Below are 18,567 nucleotides of genomic sequence, written 5' to 3'. Positions count from 1 at the left end.
CATAGACCAAATGTAAGTCCAAATCAGATCTTATTACATATTAAAACTAAAATGCAAAACCTGTGCGACGCAACACTACGTCAATATCCATTAATGACGTAATGTTGTGTGACGTAACAAAAAGCCGGTAATGGCGCAATGTCGTGACCAGTGATGAGCTGTTCCCGGGAATTTTTCCAAAGTGGGAATGTTCCTAAACTTTTTAATAGTAAGAACGCAGATAGCTTTTCTTTTTCAAATTGTTCTTTCATCTATTCTGATGCTCTCTTTCTAAAGCTTAGGTAATAAAGCTCTTATACATTGTTTTAAGTTTACGCGGTTATTATCATAATTAAAACACATAATGGCCCCGATTCCTGCAGACACCGCCTAATTTAATTTTAAGTTATATCCGTCATTTTCATATCCGTCGAAAAGGAAAGGGACGGATGATTCACAGCTCTTAATTTTAGGAAGAATGAGTAAATGAATGAATAACGCGGGCGAATCAAAAGGTACGTCGCTGGTATGCAATCCGTTTGACGTGCTGTCTACTTAACTGTGTCGGGTTATTGACGGATGTAAAATTTTTAGATGGTTGGTTTAGATTTGTGCTTAAAATTGACGTGTGTTCCATAAATTTTATGCTTGTCGATTACCCGTCCCTTTCCTTTTCGGCGGATCAGAAAATGACAGATATAACTTAAAATAAAATTAGATGGTATTTACAGGAATTAGCACCAATAATGGGTTCTACCTACATAAATTATGGATCTACCTACTCCACTCCAATCTCATCAGTCATCCCGTGATCATGGCACTTGCAACAGTGTCGAAATATCGGGAGTCTCATATTCCTACTTTAAACGCGGTAAGAACCCGTTATTAAGTGTTTTAATTATAATAAAGCTCTTTTTACATAAGCTTTCCGCATTTTTACTGCCGGGAATATTCCAAAAGGGGAAATATTTTCGGGAACGACACATCACTGGTCGTGACGTCCCAAAAAGTGCAATGCATTATAGAATAGCAGAAAAGATTCGAGTGTAACTGTCGTAACTGTCGCGACAGTTATAGTGGTTACGTACGTATGGGATTTATTTATAGCACACATTCGCGAAACGTTTTTAATGGTGAATTAAAAAAAAATGGCTTTGAAAAGAGGCCTTATAACTTAAATTAAAGCTTCTGAAGTGTTTTTAAATTTAGTGTCTACAACTGTATAAATGCAAGGTACAACAACGCTGTGTCATCCGGGGGGTTTGGGGGGGGGGGGGGGGCGATGACCTATAATACAGGTTTCCACCTAGTATAGGCATCGGCCCTCCACAAAGAGATGCTGTACTCTTATAAGTCAATTGTTACTGTATTTGTCTTTTTGTGGATTGTAATAATAAACTTTACTTTACTTTACTTTAACTACTCAATGCTCAACTCAAGTAGAGAATGGCGCCCAAAGACATTTCGGTGGGACATTTCGGCGGGTACAGTCATGAGCAATATAATGTACCCACTTTAGGACCCTGTCACACTAACATATTTGACATTTAGTGAGACTTACAGTTCAATTTGTCAAAAAAGTTAATGTGACATGGTACCAAAGTGTATACATATATTATTAATGCTCGTGACCGTACTAAAAAAGATTTGTTTTGTCACTTTATCATGACCTTTGTTACCTGAACTTCTTCTATCGTGTGGGTTGTGAGGTGGTTTACCAACCCCATCAACCTTGGAGTCAGGGTTATTATTGAGCCGCCTTAGGCCCCTGGCATAACTGATGCCCCATGACCCCTGTAACGACTACGTACTTGCATCAGTAAGTAATAACTGCAAACCTAAACTATAAAATTTAAAAGAAGTAGTACTTACTACTTCTAATACCTAGTTCTAATACCTTCTAGTACCTAAAAAAAACTAATATCTAGTAGTAGTAGTAAGTACACAACTAGTTATTAGACTTTTTTTGCCGGAGAGCTAACTCAAATCAAATCAATTCAAAAACTTAATTGCGTTCCATGTAGTAACTTTCAACATCAAGAAGTATACTTACTTCGTAAATACGTAAATTAATTTTAAATTTTAATAAACATAATTATGTCTGTCTTTAGAAACAAATAAAATAAATTTACACACGTACACTACTTAAATAAAAGATACATTTTATTAATTATTTTAGAAAACATAACAATTATAAAAATACAGTAAGCAAACAAAGTTCTAATTACTGGTTTCAACTGGTAACCCTATAGTAGTTAATATTATTATGATAATAATAACAATTAATATGTGATAATAATAACATTTAAATTAATTATAAAAATAACATCGATATCGACTCCCGCGACCCATCCCTATACACAGTGTTCAATTATGTAAGGCTTAGTCAAACAGACGCGGTAGCACGATAATTTATTTATTTTTATTTTATTCGCCGACGCCCGCGCCGAATGCACGCGTGAAATTTTAATGAATCCGTTTATTAGCTTTTAAAAAAGTGTCGGGGAGAACGGGAAGCGGTTTTTTTAAAGTAATTTAATATGGATTACATTACAACAAAAATACGTACTTAATGTAATATTGGTTATTACTGCTATGTTGCCTAATTGTTTTTTAGGCATTTACCTTGGTAGTACAGTCATGAGCAATATAATGTACCCACTTTAGGACTCTGTCGCACTAACATATTTGACATTTAGTGAGACTTACAGTTCAATTTGTCAAAAAAGTTAATGTGACATGGTATGAAAGTGTATACATATTAATGCTCGTGACCGTACTCATTTAATTAGGTGTATACTTAAGGTATGAAAAATAACGGTATAATTTCAATATTTTTCCTTTCCAAAGAGTAGTTAGTTTAAAAAAAATCTAAAGTAAGCTGAACGCCGTTTATGTCTACGTCTTTGCTTGGTAAAAATGCGTTCATCAATTGTTTTTGTTTGTATTCGGAAGTGTGATGATTTCCGAGAGACATTAAAAATATGCACTGTACGTACAATAGTTTTTTTACTCATTGTAGATTTGGCACTAACTACTTGGCCGGAAAAATGTGGAGCGCTGAAGGTTCGCACCCGGTGTACAATAGAATGGTCAGCTACGAAAATACAACAATGAAGTAAAGTCAAAAGCTCTCCAATCGCTGTCAATATCCGCGCAGGCGTAGGCGGTGACTGGTCTCACAGCCGATCGGGGCTAGCTTTTCATTAGTACTTAACCAGTTGGGGTCAGAGCGAGCGAGTTAGACAGAGGCCGTACACATTCATAGTTACAACGATATTATATTGCTTCACATAGTTGGTTTCATGACTCCGTCTATCCCAAAAACAAAAACACTTAGTTTGGTATTGGCCCCGATTCCTGCAGACACCTCCTAATTTTATTTTAAGTTACACCCGTCATTTTCTTATCCGCCGAAAAGGAATGAGACGGATGTTTGACAGCTCTTAATGTTAGGAAGAATAAGTAAATTAATGAATAACCCGGGCGAATCAAAAAGGTATCTCGCTGATATGCAATCCGTTTAACGTGCTGTCTGCTTACCTCTGTCAACTTATTGGCCAGTGTAAAAATTTTAGACGGTTGATTTAGATTTCTTTTTAAAATTGACGTGTTCCATAAATTTTATGCCTGTCGATTACCCGTCCCTTTCTTTTTCAGCGGATAAGAAAATGACAGGTAATATAACTTAAAATAACATTAGATGGTGACTGCAGGAATTAGCAGCAATATTACCATAAATCAATGATTATTACTGTTAAAAAAGGCGGCCCAAGTTCCGATGGCTTTATTGAGCCAAAAACAATAACCAAATTGACAAGAGAAACACAATCGGCGACCTTATTGCTTATTGTTATCACGACTGTAATATACAGGGTGTTGCCATCGTAACCAAAACTTTGAAGGATGATTCAGACCATGATTCTGGACCGATATCAAGTGAAATTTTCCGTCGGAAAAGAATGAAACTAAAAATAACTGAAAAAAAAACACTAAAATTTTCATCAATTTTCCGACAGCATATCGACTCAGAAAATTATGGTCTGAATCATCAACACGAATACTGAGGGGGATGATTCAGTTCATTATTCTGAGTTAATATCAAGTGGAATTTTCCATCGCAAAAGTATAGAATTGAAAAAAAATCCTTTAAAAATACACGAATTTTGCGACGGAAAATTCCACTTGATATTAATTCAGAATCATGGCTTGAATCATCCCCTACAGTATTCGGTACAATATCACTTACACTCCTTATATTATGCTTCTTGTAGCCTAACCAGACAGAATCCTTTTCGTTGTTGTAAGGCCTATTATTATTTTTAAACCAAATCTTCATTGTTTTGCTGTTATGTCTGGAAATCCGATCAAAATCAATATTACAAATGTGGCTACTACCCCAGTTAAATATAGTAATGTTAATGTTTGCAGGTGGGTGTGTTATGTTTAGTTTGAATTTATTTGCGACGCATCGATGTAAAACGATTAGAGGTGGGCTTTTTAATTAAGGTTTAGTTTTAAGTGTACATAATTTATTTTATTTTGAGTTTCGTTTATTTGATTTAGTTTTATTTAATTTTATTTTTGTTTTTGTTTTATATACAGGGTGTTAGTGACATCGTAAAGAATACTCAGGGGGATGATTCAGGCCATGATTCTGAGTTGATATCAAGTGGACTTTTTAGTCTGAATATTCCCGAAAATTTTTGTGTTTTTTTAAATTATTTTCAATTCCATACTTTTGCGACGGAAAATTCCACTTGATATCATCTCAGAATCATGGCCTCAATCATCCCTCAAAGTTTTCGTAACGATGTCACTAACACTCTGTATTTATTCTGTAACTGTTTTATGGTGTAAATAAAGTTTTATTTTTCGTCATCGTCTCTATAACAATCGTCGGCCCCGCAGCCACTGTGTCCCACACAACACCATCAGCCTCACTGCCCCCCTCCCCCCTTCACAACTGTAAGTAAACACAGCTCACCCCAGAACACTTCGCAGCACACCGCTACATTCCGACCGTATTTATTCACGCATATCCCACAACGCGCTACTTTTTTTAAACTATTTTTTTTATAATGCAGCCTACATGGTATACGTTAAAACTATCGTATCATTTACGTAAGAATGCTTCTATTTTTAAAAATCGCATTTCCGAGTGCCAACGAACGAGAATTCCCTATGGACCAGAATTCGAATTTAGAACTTTAAACTTTACTGAGCCGTGGTAGCCCAGTTGGTAGAACGCTTCGAATTCAAATTCAAATTCAAAAATATCTTTATTCAGTAGGTAACATAGTTACACTTTGAATCGTCAATTTTACATAACGAATGTCTCATCCGCCTAAAACTACTGCATCACAACCTGTATAACCTGTATAGGGAAAAGAAGCTGCAAGAAAAACCCCGGCACAGGGCCCTAGACGTTCTTTAAAAAAATAAACATAAAATATTGGTATACAATTGAGTAATTTAGCTGCCTAATATCAGTTCTCAGACAGTTAATCCCATGTATTCATATCTTTTAAATAATCACTAACTTTATAATAACCCTTTTTGTAAAGTTTTTGTTTAACTACTGTCTTAAAACAGTTGAAAGACAAATTCTGAATGTCAATGGGAATCTTATTGTAAAAACGTATACATTGCCCCTTAAAAGATTTAGTAATCTTATGTAATCGACTGACTTGTAAAGCAAGTTTATTTTTATTCCGGGTATTAACAATGTGCCGATCGCTATTTTTTGCAAATAATACTATATGTTTTTTTACATATATTAAGTTTTCAAAGATATATTGTGATCTGTGAATCTAGCACAGACCTAAACCAATGATTGTCGCATTTGTTTTCGAATTCATATTTGGAACATAAATGATTATCACGTGCTCAGCGGTGAAGGAAGGAACGTGAGGAATTCCACATTCCCAAATGCATTTTCGGAAGAAAGTGACTTAACCTGTATTGGCCTGGTTTTCCCTTCGCGGGTTGGAAGGTCAGACGTGCAGTCGCTAGTCGCTTCTATAAAAAAAACCGGACCTGTCAAATCTTCAGCTTTGGTAAGCGGACTCTGTGAACAACGGGATAATGCAAAGGAGATGATGATACTTTACTAGCCGAAACTTTACTATTTAATTTATAAGTCTCATACATACTTTACCTCCTCTTGGAATGTTTTTCGCAAAATCCCGTCTTAATGAGCACCTAGGTCCTAATCGTAGTAGGAAGGTCCTAAAAGGAACCAACGAGCAAAATTTAAGACTCGGAGAACTTCTAGTTTTGATACCTACAAGGTTTTCTTAGTGCAGTAATATGCTTCACTCACAAACTGTATTACATAACTTCACGCCTGTATCCCTGAAGAGGTAGGCAGATAGAAGTGTATTACATAACTTCACGCCTGTATCCCTGAAGAGGTAGGCAGATAGAAGCTGCAGAAGCAGCGTATAATACACCCACGCCAGCTATGCGTAAGTCCCATGTAATAGGGGCCATGAAGGACATAAATCCTGGAAATCTCGTGATATCATTTAACTATGATCCAAACATGAATTCCAACTCATTAAGTCAAATTCAGTAGTTTGGACGGCCTCTGTGGTCCAGTGGTTGAGCGATGTGCTCACAACCCCGGAGGTCTCGGGTTCGATTCCCGGTGGGGGTCAAATCACAAAAATCACTTTGTGATCCCTAGTTCGGTTAGGACATTACAGGCTGATCACCTTATTGTCCAAAAAATAATATGATCCGTGCTTCGGAAGGCACGTGAAGCCGTTGGTCCCGGTTACTTCTTAGTGATGTAAGTACGTAGTCGTTACATGAGTCATGTCAGGGGCGGCTTTGGCGGCTCAATAATAACCCTGACACCAGAGACGATGGGGTTAGTAATCACCTCACAACCCATACGATAAAAGAAGAAGTAGTTTGGAGCCCGAATCGGGATTCGAACCAGGGACACTGAATAAAACAACCAATGTACTTCAATAAAACAGAGAATTAGTTCACAACGGTCAGAGAGGCTATTATTCTCCGCTATACAACCACTATAACACCATAAGCAAATATGGAGGTTTAATATTTTTATTGCAGTGCTAAAATGTAGACAAAAAACTACTTTTTTTGAGCTTCTGAATGACTCTTGTGGGGGCTAATTCTGTGGTATAGAATAGACAAAAAGTCACACCTAAATGATAAAAATGTCTGCTATTAAATGTGTTTCTCTAGTTATAAAATAACTTGTATACCTACATTAATTTAAAAGATGTGTTGCTGTTGCAGTTTCTTGTCATTTCTTCTCCTCAGCCATAACACCTTGCGAAATGACGTAAATGAAAAAATGTTACATTGATTGAAATGTTTGGATCAGCGGTGAAGGAAAACATCGTGAGGAAACCCAGATTGCCGAGAAATGCATTTTCGAAGGTATGTATGTATAACCTGTATTGGGCTGATTTTCCCTTCGCGGATTGGAAGGTCAGACAGGCAGTCGCTTCTGTAAAAATACCGGACCTGTCAAAACTTCAGGTTAGGTAAGCGGATCCTGTGAAAAATGGGATAACGCTAGGGAGATGATGACTGTAAAACAGTCTTAAGTTATAATGTAACTGAGTTATTCTATATTTTAAGTTCCGCTTTATGAATAAAAGCTAGATTTAGCTATTCAGAAAACGATTAAAAGAAAAAATGTTCATAATATTTTTTTTCCTCGCATATTTTTCTCAAGTATAACATACGTAACAGTTTCCTGCACCAAAATACCACAACATCGATATTAAGTGATCCAACCTTCAGCCGCGCATTGGCAAACACCGGTCACATGAGTTCCGAGCTGTTTACTCTCGCCGCCGGCAAGCAAACTGTATTAACTAAATACGCCGCCGACTCTACAAACACTCTGATTTGGGAACCACTATGAGAGATCTAAATAAAGGAACATTTAGTTTAACTGATCATGTATTTGTTGAGTGCCGTGGTAACAGGCGAAGCAAAAAGGTTACGTTTTATTTTGATTTAATCCGAGCTTCGACTTGATGCGTTTCCCGGTATAGAGTATCCAGAATCTGAACGTGGTATATATGCCTACGCCTTCTTCCAACTCTACCACTTACACCTTAATTTTGACGTGACTTATTGACTGGACAAATCGGGAGAGCTGAAGGCTCTCACCCGGTACAATGTTTAAGACAACAGGCCTGAGGGTGCCCAGTTGGGCGCGAACCTCGGCTCAGGGCATCGTCTGTATAATATCTGAAAGAATTAATCGAACCTAGTGGATCGATAGCGATAAGCGGGGTCGGTATCGGGGTCCTGAAGTGTTTGGTGTCGCGAGCTGATTGGCTGCCTCTATGGCTAGAGTAATCGGGTCGTCGGGATCGTATATTACGTCCTGCGAACCAGTTACACTCGCATCTTATATCTCTTCCGTAAGTCTACCTTCATTCATTCTCTCTCATCATCATCAGCCGTATGACGCCCACTGCTGGGCATAGGCCTCCCCCAAGGATCTCCACGACGATCGGTCTTGCGCTGCCCGCATCCAGCGGCTTCCCGCGACCTTCGCCAGATCGTCGGTCCACCTTGTAGCGGGCCTACCCACTGGGCGTCGTCCGACACGTGGTCGCCATTCTAGAACCTTTCCGCCCTATCGGCCATCGGTTCATTCATTCTCTCTACCGAACCGAAAACCATTGGAACATCCATTTCTCAACTCTCATCACTGCATTTTCTTTCACAGCACAACACTCCATTATCACACTATTTCTTATTCTATCATTCATTTGGAGTTGGTTTGGACACGTAGAGCGGATGAAGGATTGGTGGTAGTGCTGGCAGAGGAAGACCTAAAAGGGCGCCTATTGACCAAATTGGAGATGTCCTTAGAAAAGAACACAATTAAAACACATAATAACGGGTTCTTACCGCGTTTAAATCAGGGAGTCTCATATCCCTCCCAAATCAAATCAGGTATATGAGACTCCCTGATTTAAACGCGGTAAGAACCCGTTATTATGTGTTTTAATTATGATAATAACCGCGAAAGCCTAAAACAATGTCCTCAGAAAAGGTTCAGTACGATCTACTCTGAACCGGCGTGCGTGTATTAAACGATTGATGAATGTGGAGGTAGCAAGAGAAGTGTGTCAAGATCGAAGCAAATGGAATTCCATAGTCTCTGCTTACACACATACTCCTCAACGCTCTTATTTCCTCTTCTTTCTCTTACGTGTCTTCTGCCAAATCCAACATTCACTACTATCGTTTTCGTAATAGTTTGCAACATGGCTTTGGCCCTTGGGTTATCATATCCATATTAGAACTATGTTATAACAAGTGGCTGCCAGCTGGCTGATGCTTGTGGCTCTACCCACTACATTTGGGATTACGGGCGTGAGTTTTTGCAGATAAATAGGTTTTTTAATACATCAAGTCGAATATAAAGATTACGATTACCTACCTAATATTATATTTTTAACTAAAAAATATCGCATACATCCACGATGTAACAGAAAAAAAAACTGAATCATAAGTTATTTTCAAAACAATAAGTAAAAACCCCGATGGTTATCCAAACATGTCCTAGGTTGTCTACTCAATCACGATAAGTCTGTTTCGAGCAAAAACTTTGCTTATAAAAATATAACGCCAAAGTTCTTCATTTCTTCATTAGTACACGAACTTGGTGGGTAACTACGTGTTTTTGCCCTTCGCGGTTGAAACTGCGGGTCCTTGGGGACATGAGGCTTTGTCTTTTATAAGGGAACTTGGGAAGCGTCTGCGGGAAAGGGGGCAAGACCTTCGCTCCGGTTCATTTCTGGTTCAGCGTATCTCTCTGGCAATTCAGCGCGGGAATGCTGCCAGTTTGATGGGTACGTTTGAGCCAGGAATGATCCGGGGCGGGCTTTTCGAATAGTGACGAAGTTTGTTGCTGATTTCGGTTTGTATTTTGACGAAACTTTTGTGGATTTTTGGTTTATTCTTGTTTTTAGTTCCTTTTTGACGAAGCCTGTGGTGGATTTAATTATGTGAATTTATTTTCTTCATTTGTAGACATTACAAATTACAACATGAGGTGTTTATAGGATCGAAAGTATCAAACCGCACCTAAAGTGCTGTTGAAAAAAAAAACCGGCCAAAGCGAATCGGACACGCACTATTAGGGTTCCCTACCCATAATACGAGCAGTCAATTCAATGTTTATAAAGAAAATTCAAAAAGTTTATAAAGATCTTTTGCACTTTCCGCAAAATCTATGTAGTAATGAACCTTACGTTGTTTTAATTGCTTTGTTTTTGTTTCGACGTCGGTGTTTGCTGCATATTATAACCTGGGGTCCTTTAAATCACGAGTGAATAGGCATTTTCTGGGTAAGCTCGTTCCACCGTCGATCTCTTCTTCTCCTCGTGGAAGAACGAAGTCAAGAGCAAACCCATCTTAATTTAAAAAAAAATAGAGTTGAAGAAGCGAAGTGGTATTTCGTGGTCACTACTTAAGGTAAACCTAACCTAATAGGAAATAAGCGTAATCCAAGTATTATGTATGAACTTATATTCACTAAAACTATTTAAAACAAAAGTTTGGTATAAAAAACCTAAGCGCATACATGAAACCGATCTTATTTGCCTTCAGTTTTTCCTAATTTAAGTATACGGAACATTAAAGCAGTCAGTATGCGCAAGATTCACAATATATTCAACACAGTAGCAGGCGACGAACAGATTGTCAACAGACATAATGAGTAGAGTTAATACACTACGATACGAGTAGTTAACGATCGAACGGCAATTTTCACGGATTACAACCGAGACGTCTTAGTGGGGACACACGGGTAGCAAGACTGGTGGACAATGTGACAGACATAATACATACAGTAAGTAATAAATTGAACAACGACTCACTAACGACAAGGATAAACCGACAGGGGTAAACAGAAACTATAGAATTCCATTTGCTTCAATCTAAACGTACTTCTCTTGCTTCCTAACCTAACATAACTTGCTTAAGAAGGTCTGTTTTGTAACAGATATGACTATTAATCTCCTAAAAGCGATTTAATCCCAATCACAGGGTCGACAAAACCACAATTTACAATGATTAATTATTCTAGTATAATACTACAATAGTAAAAAATAAAACAGAAAAAATAAAGAATGAAGAAGAAGAAGAAAAAGAGGGCGAGAGAGAGAAAGAGAGAGGGGGGGGAGTGTATGAAGAGTGTAATAGTATATGGAGTTTTGAAGGCGATTACTCCACCGACAAGAGCGCAGCTCTTAAATAAAGAGGGAGAGAGAGAGAGAGAGAAAGAGAGAGAGAGAGAGACTACAATAACCCATGATACCCCTGTTTGGAGAATGCGTGACTTACATCATAGTGTCACTGGTTCGAATCCCGGCTCGGTCTCTAAATCACTGAATTCGATTTTATGAATTTGGATCGTAAATAATAGATATCCAGTGGATTCTAGAATTTTTGCCCTAGGTGTACTATACACCTCTGCCTACCCCATCGGAGATGCAGGCGTAACGCTGTGATTCATTCTACTTCACTCCCAATCCAGTAGACAAGCGACTGATAAACTGTTCACCATCCAATCCGTCTGTGTGTGACCCGTGTTAACGAAATACAAATATTAGTTCAAACACGACACAAATTAAGCCTAACGTGTAACGCAAAGCACAGTTTAACTTGAAACTAAATGCTTGGACAAAGCCGCAGTTAACGGATTACCCACGTGCTTATTTGATAGAATTAGAACTGTCAAGTTACATTGTGCACCTCAATATGGCGAGCAAAGATTTACTCGATAATAGTACAAATTGAAATCACAAATGATAATCTAACAACATTTGAATCTATAAAAAAAATGTAAAGATGAACTACAAACACACAATTTACTTTATTGATTATATTATAACAGAGTTTTAGTTTATAAAACACGATTATAAAGTTTTAAAACCTATAAAATAAAATATTCAATAACAACAACTTCTTTGAAAAGGAATACGTGTGAATGTATTAAAGTACTACTGAGACGTACAGTAGTCTCACAAAGTCATAAAACGATAGCATAGTCAATACCTCGGGCTTTAAACTCCATAAAACACCAATAAACCGCGTCTCGCGCCCGTGAAAATTTTACTAAAGCGTTTGACTGCATCGACCACCCATTCGCAGTGGCTTTACCGCACATAACCTCGGCTTATGGCCGGTTAATATGTGACATGAAGGTTGTTTCCACTGCCGGTCGATTCAGGTAGAAGGTCCTGTGAAATGTATCGACTTAGTGCAACTTTTGTATGGAACGTGCGAAGAGGGTGCCGCAAGGTGATATTGTCGGGCCACTTTTATTTTTTGACACGATTTTGTTTTTTATTGAGAATATTATTTGGCCGGATGTGGGTTAACGGTTCGGTTTATGTTTGATGCCGATTTGTAAATGTTTTTGGATATCACGTGTGGTAGTGTAAATATTATTTTGAGAGGAAACTTAATTCGTTAGTATCATAAATCGTTTATATCATATTTGATGCTTACAAATAAAATGAATCCTTTAGGGCTTGTTTGACATTGCTTAATGCGTGAAAACCCTAACTGTTAAAGTCCTTACCGCATCGGAGATTTTCTTTTGTTATAAAGGTCGCTAGCTTCGAAAACCTGTTTCGTTTGGCGTGGGATTAGGAATGGTTTGCGATCCCGTCAACCTCCAACCGCTATCAGATAGGAAAAAGATACAATGCTACGAGAAAAATCCTTGTGGGTTAAAAAGGCCACTTACAAGCAATTCTTAAGACTTTTGCGCATATGAAAGTAAGTGCACAATTGCTTCAATGTGAGCTTTTGAACCCACAGGGCGTATTTAGGACGCCTTTCATACGGATTTCTATAGTTTTCCCCTAGTACCAGGGTTGATGAGGACGTTCATTCGACCCGCAATCTACATGACGGAAAAAATAAGCAAAATTAAAAATTTTGGAAAAACCCACGACGGTAAAAATATCATCGAAAAAGAATAAAATAACTCAAAACCCCCGACTTAACCCAATTATTATGTAACGAAATATTAGGTATATTAGACTTAAAAATACTTTCTAAAAAAGAGTTGATATCTCGAGACATCGGTAATAGATATACTTAAGTACCTAAACAATGAATATGGCTGTTTACAGTTTTTTCCTAACGTGTCTGTTTCTCGAAGATATACTTAAATGTAGCGATAATAATTTTACCATAATGCATAACCGAGGAATATCCGTCGGGGGCTGCCTTTTCTATATGAAATTTCAACAGAAATTTAATCATACTCATAAGTGTATTTTATGTCGTCGTTAAACATCTACAATTCTTCAATAATTGTATTCACGTCACTAGAAAAACTTTAGCTGGGTTAATGGCAGCCCCCGACGGATATTCCTCGGTTATGTATTATGGTAAAATTATTATCGCTACATTTAAGTATATCTTCGAGAAACAGACACGTTAGGAAAAAACTGTAAACAGCCATATTCATTGTTTAGGTACTTAAGTATATCTATTACCGATGTCTCGAGATATCAACTCTTTTTTAGAAAGTATTTTTAAGTCTAATATACCTAATATTTCGTTACATAATAATTGGGTTAAGTCGGGGGTTTTGAGTTATTTTATTCTTTTTCGATGATATTTTTACCGTCGTGGGTTTTTCCAAAATTTTTAATTTTGCTTAATTTTATTTCAGACTTTTTAGAGAGCATATACGAATTATAATCTATATAATGTGTAGGTAAGATCTCGCAAAACAATAAGTGTGATTCATCCTACCACATAATATTAAGTCCCTTATTATATATTATACAGTTGCTTTCTGTTTAAAGTTACCTCTATAACACTCATCTGAGAACATGCACCAATCACCCACGAACTCATTCCTGAAATCCGCATTGAAATCAGACAATACGTTTTAATTTTAATAATATTGCAATATAAACGATTCACACTAATATAGCAGCGCCTCCTAGTGAGTTAATATCATAAGACTTATCTTAGACCATGCACCATTCAACTACGAACCCATTGCTGAAAACCGCATTGAAATTGGACAATTCGTTTTAATATTATTGCAATACTATTTTTCACTAATATTGTAGCACCCTCTAGAAAGACGTAATTTTTATATTATTTGGGAACATGCAATAAGCTACCACGTACACATTGCCGAAAATAGAATTTATTGTAATCGGACATTTCGTTTTGATTATATTGCAACATTGTTTTGCACTAATATTGTGGCACCCCCTAGTGAGTTACAGCCATGACACCTGTCTAAGAACATGAACTCATCAAACACAATCCCGTTATTGAAAACCGCCTCAAAATCGGATCATTAGTTTAAAAGATAGGTGGTAACATTACTTTGCACAAACGCACACACAAACATCTCTCACCCTAAACGCATATACCTGCTCCGTTCCGTCGTGGGTAATAAATGTAATTAAAATTATACTAACCGTAATTAACAACACTTTGCTTTACTTAATACATAACATACATAAACTGCCTATATACGTCCCACTGCTGGGCACAGGCCTCCCCTCAATCAACCGGAGGGGGTATGGAGCATACTCCACCACGCTGCTCCACTGCGGGTTGGTGGAGGTATTTTTACGGCTAATAGCCGGGACCAATGGCTTAACGTGCCCTCCGAAGCACGGAATCATCTTACTTTTTCGGACAATCAGGTGATTCAAGCCTGAAAAGTCCTTACCAAACAAATGATAGTCTCACAAAGTGATTTCGACAATGTCCCCATCGGGAATCGAACCCGGACCACCAGATCGTGAGCCTAACGCTCTAACCACTAGACCACGGAGGCTGTTTACTTAATACTACCTGATTATTGAGTGATGGGTTCAAGTTTATGAATTAAATGAGGATTAATTGGATGAATTTGATTCACTTGACCACACAATCCACGTGCCACTTATAGTCGATCTTGATTTTTCTTTAATCTTCGTCAATCACTTCGTATTAATTTATCTACAATTTATTGTTTATGATCTTCTCTGAAATCCGGCTTGAAGGACCATGAATATGCCTGATATGACTTTTTACTGATTTTTAAGGGATTTAGGTAGCAATGAAACAGCACCGTGTTCGACGTAATTACGTGTAATCAATGGAACCGAAAAAAAAAACGCCTGGTAAAAAACAATTAACTAATAAAAACTATTGCAAATAAATTGCTATTATAAATTGAACAGGCGTTTCGCATAATATTGATCCTAAACACTAATATTGTGGCGTTCCCTAGTGAGTTACAGACATGACACCTGTCTAATAACATGAACTCATCAAACACAAACCCGTTATTGAAAACCGCATCAAAATCGGATTATTGGTTTAGAAGATAATTAATAACATTTCTTTGCACAAACGCACACACAAACATCTCTCACCCTAAACGCATATACCTGCTCCGTTCCGTCGTGGGTAAAAAAGCGGTCGCTGGCTTATAACTACTCCATACCTGTACTCTGCTCTCGGTGAGTCCGATCCTCATGGCGATCTCCTCCCTCATGAAGATGTCGGGGTAGTGGGTCTTGGAGAAGCATCGCTCCAGCTCGTTCAGTTGGGCTGGCGTGAACCTGCAACAGGGGCATGGTATTAGTGTCTAAATTAGGCAATGTTCAATGTTGTGGGTTCAAGATCCTACTTATTTATTGTGACTTAATTATATTGACAACTCTTTTACAAGCTGTTCTTTTGACAAATTATATTCAACATTGTACTTTTCAACTTGAAATGTTTCTTTACTAATAGGTAATATATTTTATTTTACTTTCTGTATATTTGTTTAACCATAATAAAGACTATAGAGAACCGGAGAGGAAATATGTTTGGCCACCTGATACGATACGATTCATTTATAAAAACATCATAGAAGGAAAAATTAAAGGAAAGAGAAAAGGGGTAGACGTAGGAGAACATTTATAAAACAAATAAAAGAGAAGGTGCAGGTCGTGTCATATCAGGAGGTGAAGGATCTGGCGGAAAGAAGAGAGGAATAGAAATTACCCCACCGACAAGAGCGTAGCTCTTAAATAAAGAGAGAGATATTTGTTTGTCGATATAACAGTTCATTTAGGTATTATATAGTCATGGTTTGCCAGGAAATATAGGCTTTTTGGCAGTCCAAAACCTCACCTGGTAAGTGGACAAAATAATCCCTGAAAATATTAGGGATCAAAAATATTTAGTTAGTAGGTATGGAGGTGTAAAGACCACACAGCCACTATTCTGTAAAGGAGAATGGCAGAAACCATGACGATGTATGAGTCATTAGTGCGAATGTGGTTACTCAACCTTCTGGTATGTGTTCTATCAGGTAGTGGCAAACTACTAAAAATAGACGGTACTGGTAATTTACCAAATTACTTACTAATTGAACGTGCTGTCAGTTTTGGATGTTATATCTCAGGTTTTAATGAATTGATATCAACTCAGAATCACGGTCTGTATCATCCTCAAAGAAATTTTCATAACGATGTCACTTACACCCTGTATAGACATATTATTTTTCTTTTTGCATATGCTATGTTACCAATATGCAAAAAGAAAAATATTTTCTGGGTGATTCTCCAACAATCAGCAGAGATGCGGTACCTCTCTGGACCACCTCCGAGCATCGAGGGGATGCCCAGGGCTGCCATCCCAACAGTGACACGTACAAAGTCTGTACCTAACGTACCTGGTGCGATGCCTCTTCTGCTTGGCAGGCTTGTCAGAGTCTGATGCTGAGGAGGACATGCTGCCCACCGTCGCCATGTGACCGCCGCTGTGGATTCCACCTGCACATTTTAACTACATTAGAACTTCAGGCGCACCCCGGACACTTCAAAAACACCTCGGTTTACACAGACACTACACATTGACGTTATCGCATGCATCTGTGTCTAAAGACTAAAGTAAGACCAAGGGGTGGTGAGGAAACCCTAGCTCAGTCGCTGGTGGGGAGCGGAGAGTTCCATTATACAATGTATATTCCTTATTCTATGCTTCAGATACAAAATACAAATACAAAAAATACTTTATTTGTCTTTCAATCACTTATAGGGATAGCTTAAAAAGAGACCCTTTTAAGCGAAATGTCTGAGTCAGGAGACATCGCTTTCTTAAAAAATATATTGTATATACAACAACTTGTAACAATATACATTTAAAATAATTTAATTTCTAAATAATTTGTACGCGTATAGGTATACTGGATGCGGGCAGCGCAGGACCGATCGTCGTGGAGATCCTTGGGGGAGGCCTATGCCCAGCAGTGGGCGTCATACTATTATACGTTGAATATCTCTCTCGTCACGTCGGTCAGCTGGAAGATACCTTTTTGTTTAGAGGTAAGCACCTGCACTGTCTGTTTTCTTTGCATGTTTCTTGTGTCTGTTGTGTACAAATAAATAAATAAACAATTGTTCGACTTAGTTTTCTTTTATTGTGACGCCTTTTGGCGGTTGTATAATAACCCTGACACCAGCGGCTTGCACGCCGACGACGCTGCGCGCGTACCCAGTAGTATGAAGCAGGTTGTTTGCACGTTTACCTTGCAAGTGGTCGGAGCGAACAGAGTGCGCGAGCTGCAACCGCGCGCCCAGCGCATGGTGACGCTCGAGGGTCGGCTTCACCTCGTGCGGCTTGTTGTCATCCACGCACTCTTTGTGACCTACAACACAATGGCCATTATTATTTATCTAGACACGCGGTATGTGTCAAGCCAAGTTCAAGAAACAGAACTGGCGAGTGCTACTTGTGTAATATTACACGAACCATTTGGAGCCACTTTTGACCCCCTCATAAACTATTTCACATAAACGTATCAAATTTGGCTCATATATTGAGAATTGTGAGATGTATATGTGTTCTAAATTTCATAAGCTTATCTCAAACGGTTATTTAGATATTAATGTCCAAAAATCCTCATTTTTATCAATGACTGACTGACTGATCAACACTCTAACCCAGTTCCAAATGACCTAGAGAGTTAAAATTTGGTATGCAGAAAGGAATAAATAAAAAACTGGCCATTTTTTAAATAATAAGATGCTATTATGAACGCTTAACATAAATACCTAATTAATGCCTGTACCTAACTATAGATGTAAGAATCAGTAAGTAATTAAAACTCATGACAGCCGGTCTCTATGTGGTAGGTATGTGGATTAACTTAACATATAACATAACACATAATCACGCCTATATCGGGGTAGGCAGAGCACTAAGTGATCATAGAATCACTTGATGCCACATTCGACAAGTACTGTGAGGGTAGGTAAGCAAGTTGGAACATGTGTTTAGCGGTGATAGGTTGTCAGCTTTTCGCCCACCATACAACACAACTCTCATCCATTTTACTGGCATTTTATTTTTTTAACTTAACGTGAATCTTAAACGAGTTTAATACCTACCTACCGCCCAATTTTTTTTCATTCATTTTGGTAACTACTTAGGTATTTTCGTTTTAGTAGATAAGTATACTAGGTATACTTACTTATTTACAATTAAGAGTATGTACGTATACTTATAGTCGGTTTTCATATTTATTACTTACGTTATTAACTG

At 37.9% G+C, this 18,567-nt stretch overlaps 1 protein-coding gene across 1 annotated transcript in view; it reads right to left on the bottom strand.

The window, feature by feature from the left end:
- Positions 1-18,567, bottom strand: part of LOC126377582 (homeobox protein orthopedia-like) — a 48,820-nt gene that overhangs the window by 24,872 nt on the left and 5,381 nt on the right. The window contains exons 2-4 of the mRNA XM_050025392.1: positions 17,552-17,671; positions 16,697-16,796; positions 15,476-15,593 (exon numbers count right to left, since the gene is read on the bottom strand). Of these exons, the coding sequence (XP_049881349.1) occupies positions 15,476-15,593; positions 16,697-16,796; positions 17,552-17,671 (338 nt within the window). The remainder of the gene's footprint in view (positions 1-15,475; positions 15,594-16,696; positions 16,797-17,551; positions 17,672-18,567) is intronic.

Source organism: Pectinophora gossypiella, chromosome 23, assembly GCF_024362695.1.
Source record: "Pectinophora gossypiella chromosome 23, ilPecGoss1.1, whole genome shotgun sequence".
Taxonomy (NCBI): Eukaryota; Metazoa; Arthropoda; class Insecta; order Lepidoptera; family Gelechiidae; genus Pectinophora; species Pectinophora gossypiella.
The sequence above is the reverse complement of the archived record's forward strand: the minus strand, read 5'-3'. Positions and strand labels throughout refer to the sequence as shown.